Source organism: Rhamphochromis sp. 'chilingali' (assembly GCF_963969265.1).
Source record: "Rhamphochromis sp. 'chilingali' genome assembly, chromosome: 16".
Classification (NCBI taxonomy): domain Eukaryota; kingdom Metazoa; phylum Chordata; class Actinopteri; order Cichliformes; family Cichlidae; genus Rhamphochromis; species Rhamphochromis sp. 'chilingali'.
The window spans coordinates 32875425-32888949 of NC_137943.1; the positions used below are offsets into that span (position 1 = coordinate 32875425).

At 40.3% G+C, this 13525-nt stretch overlaps 1 protein-coding gene across 1 annotated transcript in view; it reads right to left on the reverse strand.

The window, feature by feature from the left end:
• Nucleotides 1–13525, reverse strand: part of myo10 (myosin X) — a 129546-nt gene that overhangs the window by 21812 nt on the left and 94209 nt on the right. Inside the window, exons 18-19 of the mRNA XM_080907971.1 lie at nt 13192–13300; nt 12074–12154 (exon numbers count right to left, since the gene is read on the reverse strand). Of these exons, the coding sequence (XP_080764097.1) occupies nt 12074–12154; nt 13192–13300 (190 nt within the window). The remainder of the gene's footprint in view (nt 1–12073; nt 12155–13191; nt 13301–13525) is intronic.

Consider the following 13525-nt stretch of genomic DNA (forward strand, 5'->3'; position numbering starts at 1 on the left):
AAGTAATATTGTCTCGAAAATCAAGCACAAACAAACATCAACAGATTGAGCATCCGCCTGCGTCCTGCAGCAACAGCTAACGATTTTCATTCTTTGACGACAGAACACTTTAACAACACAGCGCACATCTATTGATGTTCCCCTACAAATCACTCAATGCTGCTTTCATAACACTGTTACAACAATACTAACAAAGTGAATCGCCTTTCACATTGCGACCTTACCACTCAGCATGGTGCTCGGTGACGGGGATATAATGTTTTTCACTGCAGTTTTGATTGATTTTGCTGTCTGACTTATTTTCTGTGTTTGCAGCATCGTGTGATTTTGATGTATTTTGTTGTGTTTCACTGAGGTGGTCATTGCTTTGTGAGTGTGGCTGGCAAAAAACGTTCAGAAAGAGTAGCAACACATCACATGTGAACACCATGCCAACCAGATAGCAAAACAGCCGATGCACATAAGCTTGCTAAAGCTGGCTAACACTTAGTTCTAAAGTGTTACCTTGGTATAATGTGTTTGGTTAGCTGTAGGTAAGTAAGGCATGTGCACACTTACAGATAGCTTTATGAATTCTACACAATAGATTGCAACACAAACTGCACACCGAAAAATGCTTTAGCTCAACTTAAAGAAACACAGTGGCTTTCTAAAATTTGGATATTTGACATATCAGAGATAACATGCTTGCTTTACACACAGGCATAATTGTTTCTGGACATGCTTCCCCCTGTTTGCCCAATGGCTGTATTCTGGTTATACTCCTATATAAAAGCAAGGTTGCCAAGCATCTACATCATTTTGTAGTTAAACTGCAGTCCTGCATTAACCGCCCAACTACTTTTGTTTCAGATCTATGAGCTTCAGGCTGGTCTGAAACTGGAATTTCTGTATAGATGCAAACAATTTCAGATTTTCACTAATCTATCAAAGGTAATGGCCATATTATCACTAACACATGCATTTCTACCTTCACTCCATTCAATGGCAAACACACTTTACCAGTACTGTACTGTACATGAAGGGGTGTGTGTGTGTGTGTGTTACTCACATCTAAGTTATTTGCTAGCAGATAAAATTGACCAAAGTTTCATGATGTTCAGAAAAGGCAGACATTTTTAAGTCCATGCCTTCAAAATTCAAACTATCTATATGGATAAACTGAAGTGCAGGTTAGAAAAAATACATACATTTGATTTCTAGAAGATTTGTCCCCTGTGAAAAGCACCTTCTTATATCACAGACATGGCAACATTATCATCCACTGGAGTCACGTTTCACTTTGTGTCACAAATGCAGCTTCTTTGACTTTGGTTATCTGGCTCCTCAGAAGCTGCATGTTGTTAGATTGTGTACAGCAATCTTATCACAGCTCATTTGTTTGAAACAGCAGTCTACTGATACAAACTCAGTTGATGTGAGAACAGAAAAAGAAGCAAAACTAGGCAATGAAAGAAGCTAAAAATCCCCAAGAATGAATCCTGGATAACTGAAACAATCCACCCATATCACATGACGTCTGCAGCTAAGCCTCATGAAACTTCAGTCCCTTTAAACTCTCATGTACACGCATCCAACTGCATACCAGCCATTCAAAAGTCTGAACTCTGAGACAAAGAAATGCGTATGACAGCAGCAGCCAGCAACAAACCAATCCCTCCCCTCTCCAAAAACACACTTGGCTCTGAGATACCATTATTACTTACAGAAGTGCATTCAGAGAAAGCCATTTTCCCGGGAGCCCTCTCACCCTGTAACCTCGGTGGGCGTAGAGGGGGACTCCAAATAAGAGGGTGCTTTCATACTCGATCGTAATGCCCCCTTTATTCAGCGACCGTCTCCCCTGATAGCCCGCTGATAGTCCATTTGAGCAGTTGAGATGAAGGCAGGCCAATTCACCACCAGATCTTGACTGAATGATTGAATGGCGCCCTTTTTACTGCCACTGGTTGCAGAGTGCACCTTATTAGCATAATTTGCATTTGCATACGGCCAGGCTGTGGAGGTACAAAGCCAAGCGGTGTCGGGAAGCTGCCCTCTGCCTCCTGGCTTTCTTTGGCCCCACTATCGCTTCCTCTTTTTGCTCAGCTTTTGGCTGCTTCTGGGATGTCAAATACAGCTTTGTCTGGATGCTCCTCTGTCTTGTTCTTCTTCGGCTGTCTGGCCAGCTTCAATCTGCTGTTTTCTTTGATTTTTAAGAAGTTCCAATATGTTTCCACTGGCATTTTTTCTTTTTTTCTTTCTTTATCAGAAAGAAGGTCAGAGAGAGACTTTCCTACTTTCTTCATCACTTTTTCTGTTTTAGAAAGATTCATTTTTTCCTTTGTAGTCAGTATTTTTAGTGCTGAATGTAAGCAAACAGCTGGAAAGGAGAGGAGATAATAGATCAGGTGAAATTATATCCCTACAGAAGAAAATACACCAGGCTCTCACACAGCTTTTGGTATTACACAAAATCACGTGAAAGCATTTGACACATGAATATAGCCTTTAGGTCTCACAAAATAGGGCAAGTGTCTGGACATTTTCACATAAACAAATTATGTTTGGTATAATTGTTTGGAAAATTCTCCCATTTTTCCCTCTCTGGAGCCAGGAGCCAACTGTTTTTATTACTAAATCAACTTTAATACATGGCCATCCCTTGTATATGAGGCTGGTCTCATCCCAGTCTGAGGCTGGCTGTTACGCTTTCGATTTAACAAAGGGGAAATGTACCTAATTTCACTTGGATATAAAATAAATCATTCACTAAACATCAAATTTTTTGAGAAGGCTGCCAAGTTATAAGGATACATGTTTTGGGGAGAGTTACCAAGAATCTAACAATCCATCAGCCTAGAACAACAAAAGTGACATGAATCAGCTATCAGGGGAAGGCGAAGCATCCCAAGCCTCCACAGGTGCATGACAACAAAAGCCTGAAGGGTCGATTCAGTAACTTTCTCAGCCCAACTTTCCAGCTAAAAGATCCCAAACTCGGAGCATTCAGCTGGACAAAAGGAGTCGTGGTAGTCGGCTCCCGAGGGGGTTGGGAACTGGCGGGGGTTAAAAAAGCAAACAAGGAAAAACAACCAAACTCAGGATGAGCTGTCCATCCTTCAGTCCCAGTGACAATGTCCAGAGAGCCGCATTTCATCATAACCAGCGACTGCTCCATCATTTTTTTAATAGTCCTCAGGATAAGTGCAGTAAAAGTCACAAAACCACTATGTGGCTAAGATATGGATATTTGAAGCTGAAACAGAACGCACAGCAGAAACATGAAAACAAAATCAAAACAATTTGCAGCTGTGCTGAAGCCTGAGATGTCAAAATGTCCTTTCTCGCCTTCATGAACTACAATTGTTTCTTTTTAAAAAATAAAATCTAATTAATGACAGAATGAGATCTGACGTTTACTTTGATAGAACAAAGGAACCGTTACCTACTGGCTCATAGTTAAAGCTTAGTGTTTAAAAGGTTCATCTCTATAAACAGACACAAATGAACATGCAGAATATGATGTTAGAAGCTTCTGGCTTCCATTTGTTTTCCTGATAAGATAAGATAACGTTTATTAGTCCCACGCGTGGGAAATTAGTTTTGTTACAGCAGTGGACAGTGCAAAGGTGCAACACTGGAATAAGATATCAATAAGATACTGTACACAATAGAATAGAATAAAATACAATACAATACTATATACAATCGAATAAAATAGTACAAAATAGAATACAAATGCTATATACAATATGAGTACAATACAACGATGTACCCAGGTTCTGTTGGTAGGTGCAGGTACACAGGTACAGTGTCTGCAATGGTTCCATTGAGCTGAAATTATAAATCGTAAATGTTTGGTGAGCCCAGGGTGTAAGTCAGGTGGATACCTGATGGGACCCAGAGTGAGAAAAGGTTTGTTGTTAATCCAAGTTTGTTTTTAGGTAATAAATTAAACTCTCATTTTGACAAAATGTTGGGTTTCTAGAATATTTATGAAAAAAAAGGAAGAACCTCTTAAAGTATGGCTGTAATACATGTTTAACTGTGTTGCTCTGATATAAAGCTGCAGTTCATTGGCCACAGGCAGCAGTAATTGAATGATGAACATCATTACTCAGAAAGTATAAAAATAGGACAGAGAAAGACTGACTGCTGTTACAGTATTTGCTGTAGTCTGCACTTCAAAGTCCAGATTCTTTGGATTAAACAGCAAATTTGACAAAATCTAAACCAAAGCCTTCTAACAGCTTATTTTGTCCAATATAAAGTCCACAATCCAAAAGCATTCAATGTACAGTGGCTTTAAAGCAAGCAATCCAAATGTATTTGAAGCCTTTCCATCTTTGCAAGGATCAACATTCCTGCTCTACTGAGAGGAATGATGGCGTCAAGAGCCCCAAAACCTCTCTTTGTCAGAAGCTCTTTTCCTGTGAGCATCCAGGTCCGCCTGTGGGAGCCAGCTGGATTATCACTCACTGCTCAGTGGGGGCTCCTCCAAAGAGTTTTCGGGGAATCCCCGGAACAATGTTTTCACTCACAGGTGGACATAAATCCAGCCTAAATCCCTGACCCTGCTGGACTTAGAGTTAAAGCACTTTGAAGAAGGATTGTTGTGGGTTTGCATTTCTTGGTTATATCAACGGCACAAAAAAAGGTAATGCAACTGAAATGAAACTAATAAAACAACTTTTCCACTAGTGGCTCATCTTTGACAAATCCTCTTTTGGAAAATATCTGTGCTGATTTGAACAACACTTCTTAGCCCTCTCTCATGTGAGTATCAGTTTTAATGAACCCTGAACCTGAGATCCAGCAAATAGGTCTGAGCTGTATAAGAGCCCTGATATACTTCAAAAAAAGAGAAACCATTAATAAACCAGTAAAAAAATGTGTAGCCTGATGCAGAAGACATTTCAATTATCAGTTAATCCATCAATTAGTTCACTGGGTGAGTGCCCGGTCAATGCATCGTCTGAAAGCAGCGTTTAAAGGCCAAAATCTCATGGTGAGATCATTTGTTTGGTCTAAAATCCAAAAGGACTCAATCTCCAATGATATGATTATAACAAAAGCAGCAAATGCTCACATATAAAATATTGTAAGTAAGCAAAGGATCATGCACTAAATCCTACGACTTGACACATTAAGTAACACCACACAAGAGAAAACATCTATAAAGTGACGTCCCACCTTAGTGTCTTTAGAAAATGTCAATTGTGTAGAAAAGGCAAACTAAAGAGTCAACTAGTCAGAGTCACGCTACAAGTGCATTCTTAGCAAACACACAGTCGTTTTCCTCTTCATTATTCTGCCATTAACTAAATCAAACCTTACCATTGTTTTGTCCTTGAACATTGATTCTAACAATCATCACGCACTCAAAAAGCAAAGGCTTTCACTCTTCCCTCTTACCTCTCCAGTGTCGCTTCCCCTCAAAATGCACTGTGCATCACTCAGGGACTAACAGCCTTCATGTCCAATTAATGAGACGACAAACAGAAAACATCAGAAGGGCGATGTGTTCCTCCAGTGCACGGCTTTATGAAGTTACAGAGGAATAACGACACTGATGGGAATAATTCCGGCATTTAAATGAATTAAGGAATGCATGCTTGCATCTTTTTCTGGACAGAGTCGTAACTAATATGCTCACAGATACTTGGACTACAGAAGAACACAGATCAGCCTAAACAGATTCACATGTTTGTACCCAAACTTTAGAAATGTATAGATTGATTCTAATTGCTGCTGCACCCCACTGCCTGATTAGGTTAAGTCTGTAGTTGAAGCACTAAAAACAAGTTTAGACATTAAAATACAAGAATTGAACCTATGTGTCCCTGGATATTATAATATATTTGTCTGCAAAAAGTGGAAATGAAATCTGCCTGAAAAGCCTGAGACCTGCTTTGTGCATCTGTCATGTAGCCACACACACACCAATGCATCGCCCCTCATACCACAGCACTAAAACCCACCGCTTGACATTTAATCCCCATGCAACAAGCAAGTACTTGAACGCACCACTTCCCATTCAAAGCCTGCATCAGGGTCTCACCTTGCATCGTAGCTCCTCCACGCCACGATCTTTCAGGGTTTTTCAGATTAAAGACAATTGACAGAAAACTTCCCAAAGCTGCTGTCCGTCTCCCCGTCTCTCTCCTCAGACACACACATGCACACTCTGCCAACACAGACTCTAACAAAGGCTTTCAATCCCCACAACTCCACTCCCCCCTTTTTTTCTGTGTGAGTGGAGAGAGGGAGGGCCACGGTTGCCATGGTGATGCATCTCCTGCTGAGGCTAATTTGTGCGGGCCACTTGTCGGGCCTGACGGAGTGTGTGTGTGTGTGTGTGTGTGTGTGTGTGTGTGTGTGTGTGTGTGTGAAGGGGAGAGAGTGAGGGAGAGAGAGCAGGCTGTTTACTTTCAAACATGGTGGTGACTTTTGTGTCCACTCAGCACTGAGATGCTGCCTCAGACTGGATCCTTGGTACGACCCAAAGGCACTGCAGTGTTTCAATTATGATAAACTTCACATCTAATCATGGTGTGTTTCTAATTTCTGCTCCTCTCGTCACACAATCCACACTGTAACATTGTAACAAACCATGATAAATGTTCCTTCAGGTGTTTATGCATTTCTTTTAAGCTGGAATGGTTCAGTTTTTTAATTACCTTAATTTTTCAGACCCAGAAGTTGCCACTTCAGTAAAGCTCATTAGATGCCTGCACACATTCTGTAACTCCAAATCTAGGAGTAACAATGTTTTCCTCTGGCATAAATGGAAAAATAGCAAAAAGACAAGCTTTTTTCTCTTCATTATCCCTCCATTAACCAAACCAAACCGTATTACTGCTTTGCCCTCAAACATTAATTATAATAATCATCACGTACTCACAGCGCAAAGACTTGCAGGCTTTTCTGTGAACTTGGGGTCTTTAAGCCTTCAAGCCCAATTAATGAGATGACAAACAGGAAACAGAGTGGCGGTGTGTTCATCCAGTGCATGTCTTTATGAAAATACAGAGGATTAACACCTTTTTTTTTGGGATACCCATTTTTCTACAGAATGGAAACATTAAAGGCCACAGTCTATGGTTTAAACTGATTACTACCAGTAATTACAAGATGTTCAATATACACGTACACATACAGGAGTGTGTGGAGTGAAATTTGTCAAAGAAACACGCGATGTGCAGTCAACACAGGTCAGGCTTGATGAAAACAAGAACTAAAATCAATAGATTGTGATCAGCTTCAACTGTTATTACTGTCACTGTCACAGAGAGTGCAGACACACAGATACTATAAAGCTGGCTGCAGAGAGGGGCGGGGATGCTGTGGTAACGGTCGACTGCATTTGATGAGTGAGGATGATGAGGGTGACAGCTTTTTATGAATTTGAGGTGATGCAGCTCACAGACAAAAAATGGAATATGTCTGTGAAAGCTGGAATCTGAACACGATCCTTTTATCCAACAGAAATCCTTCTGTCATCTAATAGGCAGTGAGGGTGTCACAAAAAGGACCCCACCCACCAAAAATAGTGGCTGGTCTGGTGTATTCAGGGAAAACAAAACAGTTTTATATGTTAGCTCTGCTGCGTGTGACTGCATTGCACTTTTAAATAAAATTCTGTGTCCACGTTTCAGGCTTTAACACAGGGTGATGTTGTGTTTTGCTGCAAACTGAATTGAAGATTTGTTGCTTTGCATTCATCCAATTAAATTAAGTTTTCACAGTTGCTAGTCTGTCAGTTCACCAGCAACACTGACAAAGTCTTCAAACGGTTCATGCAGAGATGCAAATGTTACAATTTCTGTTTGAAAAAGGGAAGTAATGTTGACACCATATCTTCATTGGGGTCACACTTCCTCATTTTACTATAGATAACTTGTAGATCTGCGTGCTGCGCCTGCTCTGGACCAGTCTGTGGTGGCACGGTGCCAGTGTTTCCATTTAACATACTGGCTGTTGGACTCAAACACAGAGCACCAAGTGTTAAAGAACCTTAAGATTATGTCTATTTGAAAATGTCCAGCATATGCAAATGCATTTTATATGCTGATATCGCTCCTCGTTGTATTCAGAGCCAACGGTCCCTTCCATTATGCATTCAGTCTATATATTGATATTTCCACAGACTCCACTCACCATCTGCAGGAGTCCCATTGACCATGCAGGTCTATTCAACAAACCATTACATCACTGCAGCCAAAAAAGCTCTTAGTTTACAGCTAGACTTATAGGAAGTTCCTGAAAATCTTCCTGAAAGTCCTAAATGTTGAAACAGGGAGGGAATGTCTTGCAGCAAGAGCAATTTATTATTTAATTGCTTTTTTGTAGAATGAGGTTTTCACTTTCAGATGTTTGAGACTTTTACCGCTGCTCATATGAACACACTCACTGCATCCCTCCACCTCTCCCCCACCGCCCTCTGACACCTGCTCTGAGTCAAACGGCAGATGACAGGGACGCCTCTCGAGGGCTTTTTAGGGGCCACGTGCCGTGGTGCTCTGACCCCTGTATCCCCCTGGGGAGCGGCTGATCCTCTCTCCAACTCGTTTCCCCACTACATTAAGCTCCACTCAGGAGTCATCACCCAGCCTTGTTTAACATTCGATCAGAAGAGGAGTCCAGACGTTCGTGTTTCGCCTCATAAAAACACGCCGGCTGTCCAGCTGGACTCCCAGCGGACAGTCAAGATACTCCGTCTGTGCTTCTTACCGCTGCATCTTTGTGTATAATATAACCTTAAAAGCTTTTCATGAGAACATCGTGTAGTGTGTTTTTTGGTATAAGCAACAAAGAGATCTGTGATTTGTTCATTTGTTTAACAGTATGGTCTTAAATTGGTGGGTTTTTCACTCTATGCTACAATTTTATCCTGCTGTTTTCTATAACAAATATAATGTCTCTCAATATACAGTCAAAAAAGTACAACGTTACTGCTTCCATTAGTTTCCACGATCTTCTGAGCAAATTCATCCCAAGGTCAGACTCTGCAAGCTTAGTGTGCAAAGATAGAGGTGAACATACCATAAAACCTCTGGAACAATTTCCTTCAGACAGATGAGACCAAGGTGAAGATGTTCGCCCTTCCATTATGCACAGTGGCACGTTTGGTGAAAACCAAACCCTACGTATCAGCACAAACTCTCATAGAGATCAGTCACAGCACAGACTCAACCTGAGTGAAATACTGTGGTGCAACCTGAGCTGTGCATGAATGAAAGCACAGAAGAAGAGTGGGCCAAAATTACTCCACAGGGATGTGAGAGACTGATAAAAGTCATAACGCTGCTTCAGGTGGTTCAACAAACTACTGAATGAAGGGGTGTGATTAGCTTTTTACTTCCTGGTTTAAAAATCTCAAATATCTCAGATTACATTAAGTAAAGATTAAATAAAAAAGAAAACATTTTTATTTAGTTTATAGATTATAGGTTTTATTCCAGTTACACTCACTACAGTTTTCCAAGGAAAAATATAAAAATGCATCTTAACTCTCATGGCAGCAACCATCTCATATGTACTGCTGATGCACAAAGAACAGACAAACTCTCTTTGAACACACACACACACACACACACACACACACACACACACACACACACACACACACACACACACACACACACACACACACAGAAACAGAAGCGCCCACTGTGTGTGTGTGAATCAGACGACTTCCAGAAACGACAGAGGCACTTTCATACACAGAAATGTTCACGGTGACGGTGCAGATGCACCACATCTGCGTCACAAACCTCCGAGTATCCACGTCCAACTTCGCCACAGCTTCCCAGCAGAGAAATAAAGGCTCAGCAACATAAAGCGAATAGTGTCACTTTAAATACCACAGCTGTGCCATAAATCTCAGAACTGATATCAGTTGGATTTGTCAGCAATGAAACAGGACCCACTTCAGAAAACAGGGAGAATGTGTATGTGTGTGTTGATGCAACTTCCCACAGATTTTCAACTTCCCTGAAAGTCTTTTCTTCTTTTTCAGTAAAAATCCAATCATACCTCGACCATCTTTTAATGGCTTCCTGACCTTTCAACTCTGTGAAAGTCTTACTCTCAGACTTTTTTCTACTTCTATTTTTTTCCATTTTCTTTTAAAAGCCATTGTAAGATAATGATGAAAGAAAGACAAAGTGTGGCTGAGAAGCAGATACTTTCTATATTTAAGGACGTTTTTGTTTTTTTTAGACTAATAGTCAAAGCGATATTTAGAGATATCTGTGAATAAGAGCACTGGTAGTATAAAGAATCCCTATTAAATTAAACACATTCTATATAATACTGTAAAATGTTACACTTTCCTCATAAATGAACTAAAAACAGTTTCAAATGCTTATGACCTCTGAGCATCACTGGTGACCTTGTGGTTAGAGAAATAATGTTAATTAACATAACAATTAACGTCTGCCAGACAGTCGAGTAGCAGAGGGAAATTCTCGGGCAGCAAATGATCACTGGCATCAACAATCAATGAGAGTATTTCAAATTCAGCTTGACACATTCAACATTTGCAGTGACGTTAACGAGGCAGCGAGGCATCCAGACAGATATTGATGATATCCATCAATACACGAGCACCCTGGGAAATTTGGCCAATTTTAAACCATTTTCTATAAACCACAGCCTGCAGATAAACATGCAGCAGGTATGAGCTAGAAATAAATACGCCGCAAAAAGACAGAATAAAAGAGGCAGCTGCTGAGAGTATGTGTGAGAAAACTGACAACCAAGCAAACAAAACGACAATCCAATGTCATGCTCCATTTTCAGGTTCCAGCTTCAGCTCAGCTCTGCTTCTGAAAAGCTGAGAGCTTCTCTGCTGCACTGAGCAAGTATCTACGACTATACTGGGTCATTTTGACTGATTCGTATTTTAAAGCAAGCCGATCATTTAATATTACATAACTACACTGTTTTAGAACCATGTAGTTACAAGCTCTGAACCAAAACTGTATAAAAATACATTATACCTTTGTTGTGGCTCATAATTAACTCTCACTGTGCACACAAAAAACAAAAAAAACAAAAAAGCTGACGATGTAAAAATAAAATCCATCGAGACAGCTGCTGGAAAACACAGGTTAAGTAGTTCTACACAAACCAAATAGTTCCCTGTTTCTTCTTCAGCTCTTTGATCCATTTACAAAACCAAATGAGTAAATATGTTTGAAAAAAATGTGTTTTAGAAGTTATTTTTGCTACATATGTTTCTATTCAGACTCTAAGCTAGCCTTGATTATTTTGGCTAATTGGCTTTTATAAGGACGCACAATTTTAGTGGAAGTCAGATGATGGGAAATCACCAAAAAAATCTGTTTTAATAAAATAAACACAAGATCACAGAAATATATGCTTCAAGCTGGGAAATGAAAACAGACTTATATGAATTCATATTCACATTTTTTACATCCAAGACGGCTTCTTGGTTGTCAGCCAGCAAGTTGTAACTTAGGTAAGGTGCATCAACCTGGTGATGGTCAGCTCAGAGCATAATGGAGAGTTTGGATTCATGGTCTGCAAACCGTTCCTGTAGGCTAACATTCCCAGGGTCCCTAATGGTAACACATGCCATGCTGATGCTGACTCTATTTTTCTCAACCCTCTTTGTTTTTGCTCACATGGGCTATTGTATTTTCTATTGTGTTGTTTTCTATTTCCTCCAATCCTTAAATCAAAGAAACCAAAAGCCAAACACAACCATGCAAAGAATTTGAAAATATTTCATATGAACAACTGAAATCACTCATTTAACATTATTAAAAACAATATGCAGTAGATTTGGTTGATCCTTAGTTGGCAGAGATACTTAGTCCCACTAGTCCCAGTATATCATTTGTGTACATTAACCCTGCATTTTCCACTTCTCCTGCCTGTTGCTAAGCAACTGGAGGTGAAAGGTCACCAGAAGGGCCATACACTGTTCATTCCTGTCTGCAGTTCGTTGGTGGGGGAGGATTGTTTGATTATTAAATGACAGTCCCACACAGACTTCCCCACGGCCCAACATCTAGAATGTGTGCTCAAGGCAAAGCTGTGTGTGTTCGTGAGCACTCACCTTGTGTGTATTTGGTTTGATGCACCGGATAAAATATGGGTTGGAAGAGCTGAGCGTGGCCATCAAGGAGTGCAAAGAGTCCTGTAAGAAAATAAATGGGTGTAAACACTTTAGTTACTGCCACTATTACAGCCGTCTGAGCACAGAGAGCGTCAGACACTATAGACAGAGATGCTCCTGCTCCACTATTTTCCAGCCTGCTTTGAGGATGCAGGCACAGTTGGTACCCTTACTGAGTGAGCTCCACAACCAGCAGGGTACACGAATACAGGACGAAGCCCTGCGTTTGCCGTCTGATGATGAAATTTATGTCACTTTGACCTTTTTTTAACTTGTAATCTTTACAAACATTTACAACAGGTCCAGTACTAAAGGTGTGTGAACATGTGCAGAAGCTACCGTGACATCCAACAGAAGCACTCGGAGATAACGACTCTCTATACATTTCATTCAGTCCTTATAGTATTATTACAACTTGTACAACATTGCTGCTACAACCACTGTTTCTGTTACTATGTCAGCTCAAACTCTTATTGCTGTAATAACCACAGACTGCAATTTCCTGGTCTGTAAAGAGAAGCCTATGAGAAAGTACCTCAAACATGTATTCTTTCTAATGGCCAGCAGGGGGAGACTCCTTGGCTGCAAAATAAATCTTTGTATAGGATTCTATGCAAAAATGACCCTACTTTTAAATTGATTTATTATCATAGCGTCTCCTTCTTTTAATTACTATCGCAACCATTATTTCTCCAAGTCACATGTTTTTGCTTTATCTGGAAAAACTACTTTACTCAAGCACTCTCTATTACTTTCAAAGTAGTCGCTGCTGCTACCACAACAACTGCACATTATTTAATAGGTATTAGTTAACAAATGTTTCTGCTGTTGCTCCTAATGCAATTCTTCCTATTATCACTCTTTCTTTTACTGCCTCTCTTACTAAGATTTGTGCCCCTGTAGCAAAACTCCCACTGCTGCTAATAAATAGCTTTTGGTGGTTTCTACACACCTGTGCAACTTTCCCAAAAACAGATCAATCAGCTGCAGCATTCAGCACTGCTAGAGAACAATTCAGGAAGACTTTAAAGTAAACACACTTTTTATTTGCGACTTACCTTAAACTGGGTGCTGACTGTGGGCCGTCTGTGTTTGATGCTGCTCTTCAGAGTGTCCTGTTTGTTCCGGCTCAGGACGTGTTCAAACAGATCGTAGACAAAGTCCAACCTGACAAATAGAAGCAAATAGTGTGATGTGGAATTTGCAGTGCAAATGCAAAAATGAAATAAACTGACAATAGTGTTGTTATGTAAAAGTCTAATTTAATACTATTGATGACCCTCTTTATGTGGGACTGAATAGCATTTTTATAGCTTCGCCTCCGTCCCACATTTTAAGTGGTTCTGCAGAACAAGTGCTTTTCTAAAGTTTAGCTTTTTCCCAGTATATATG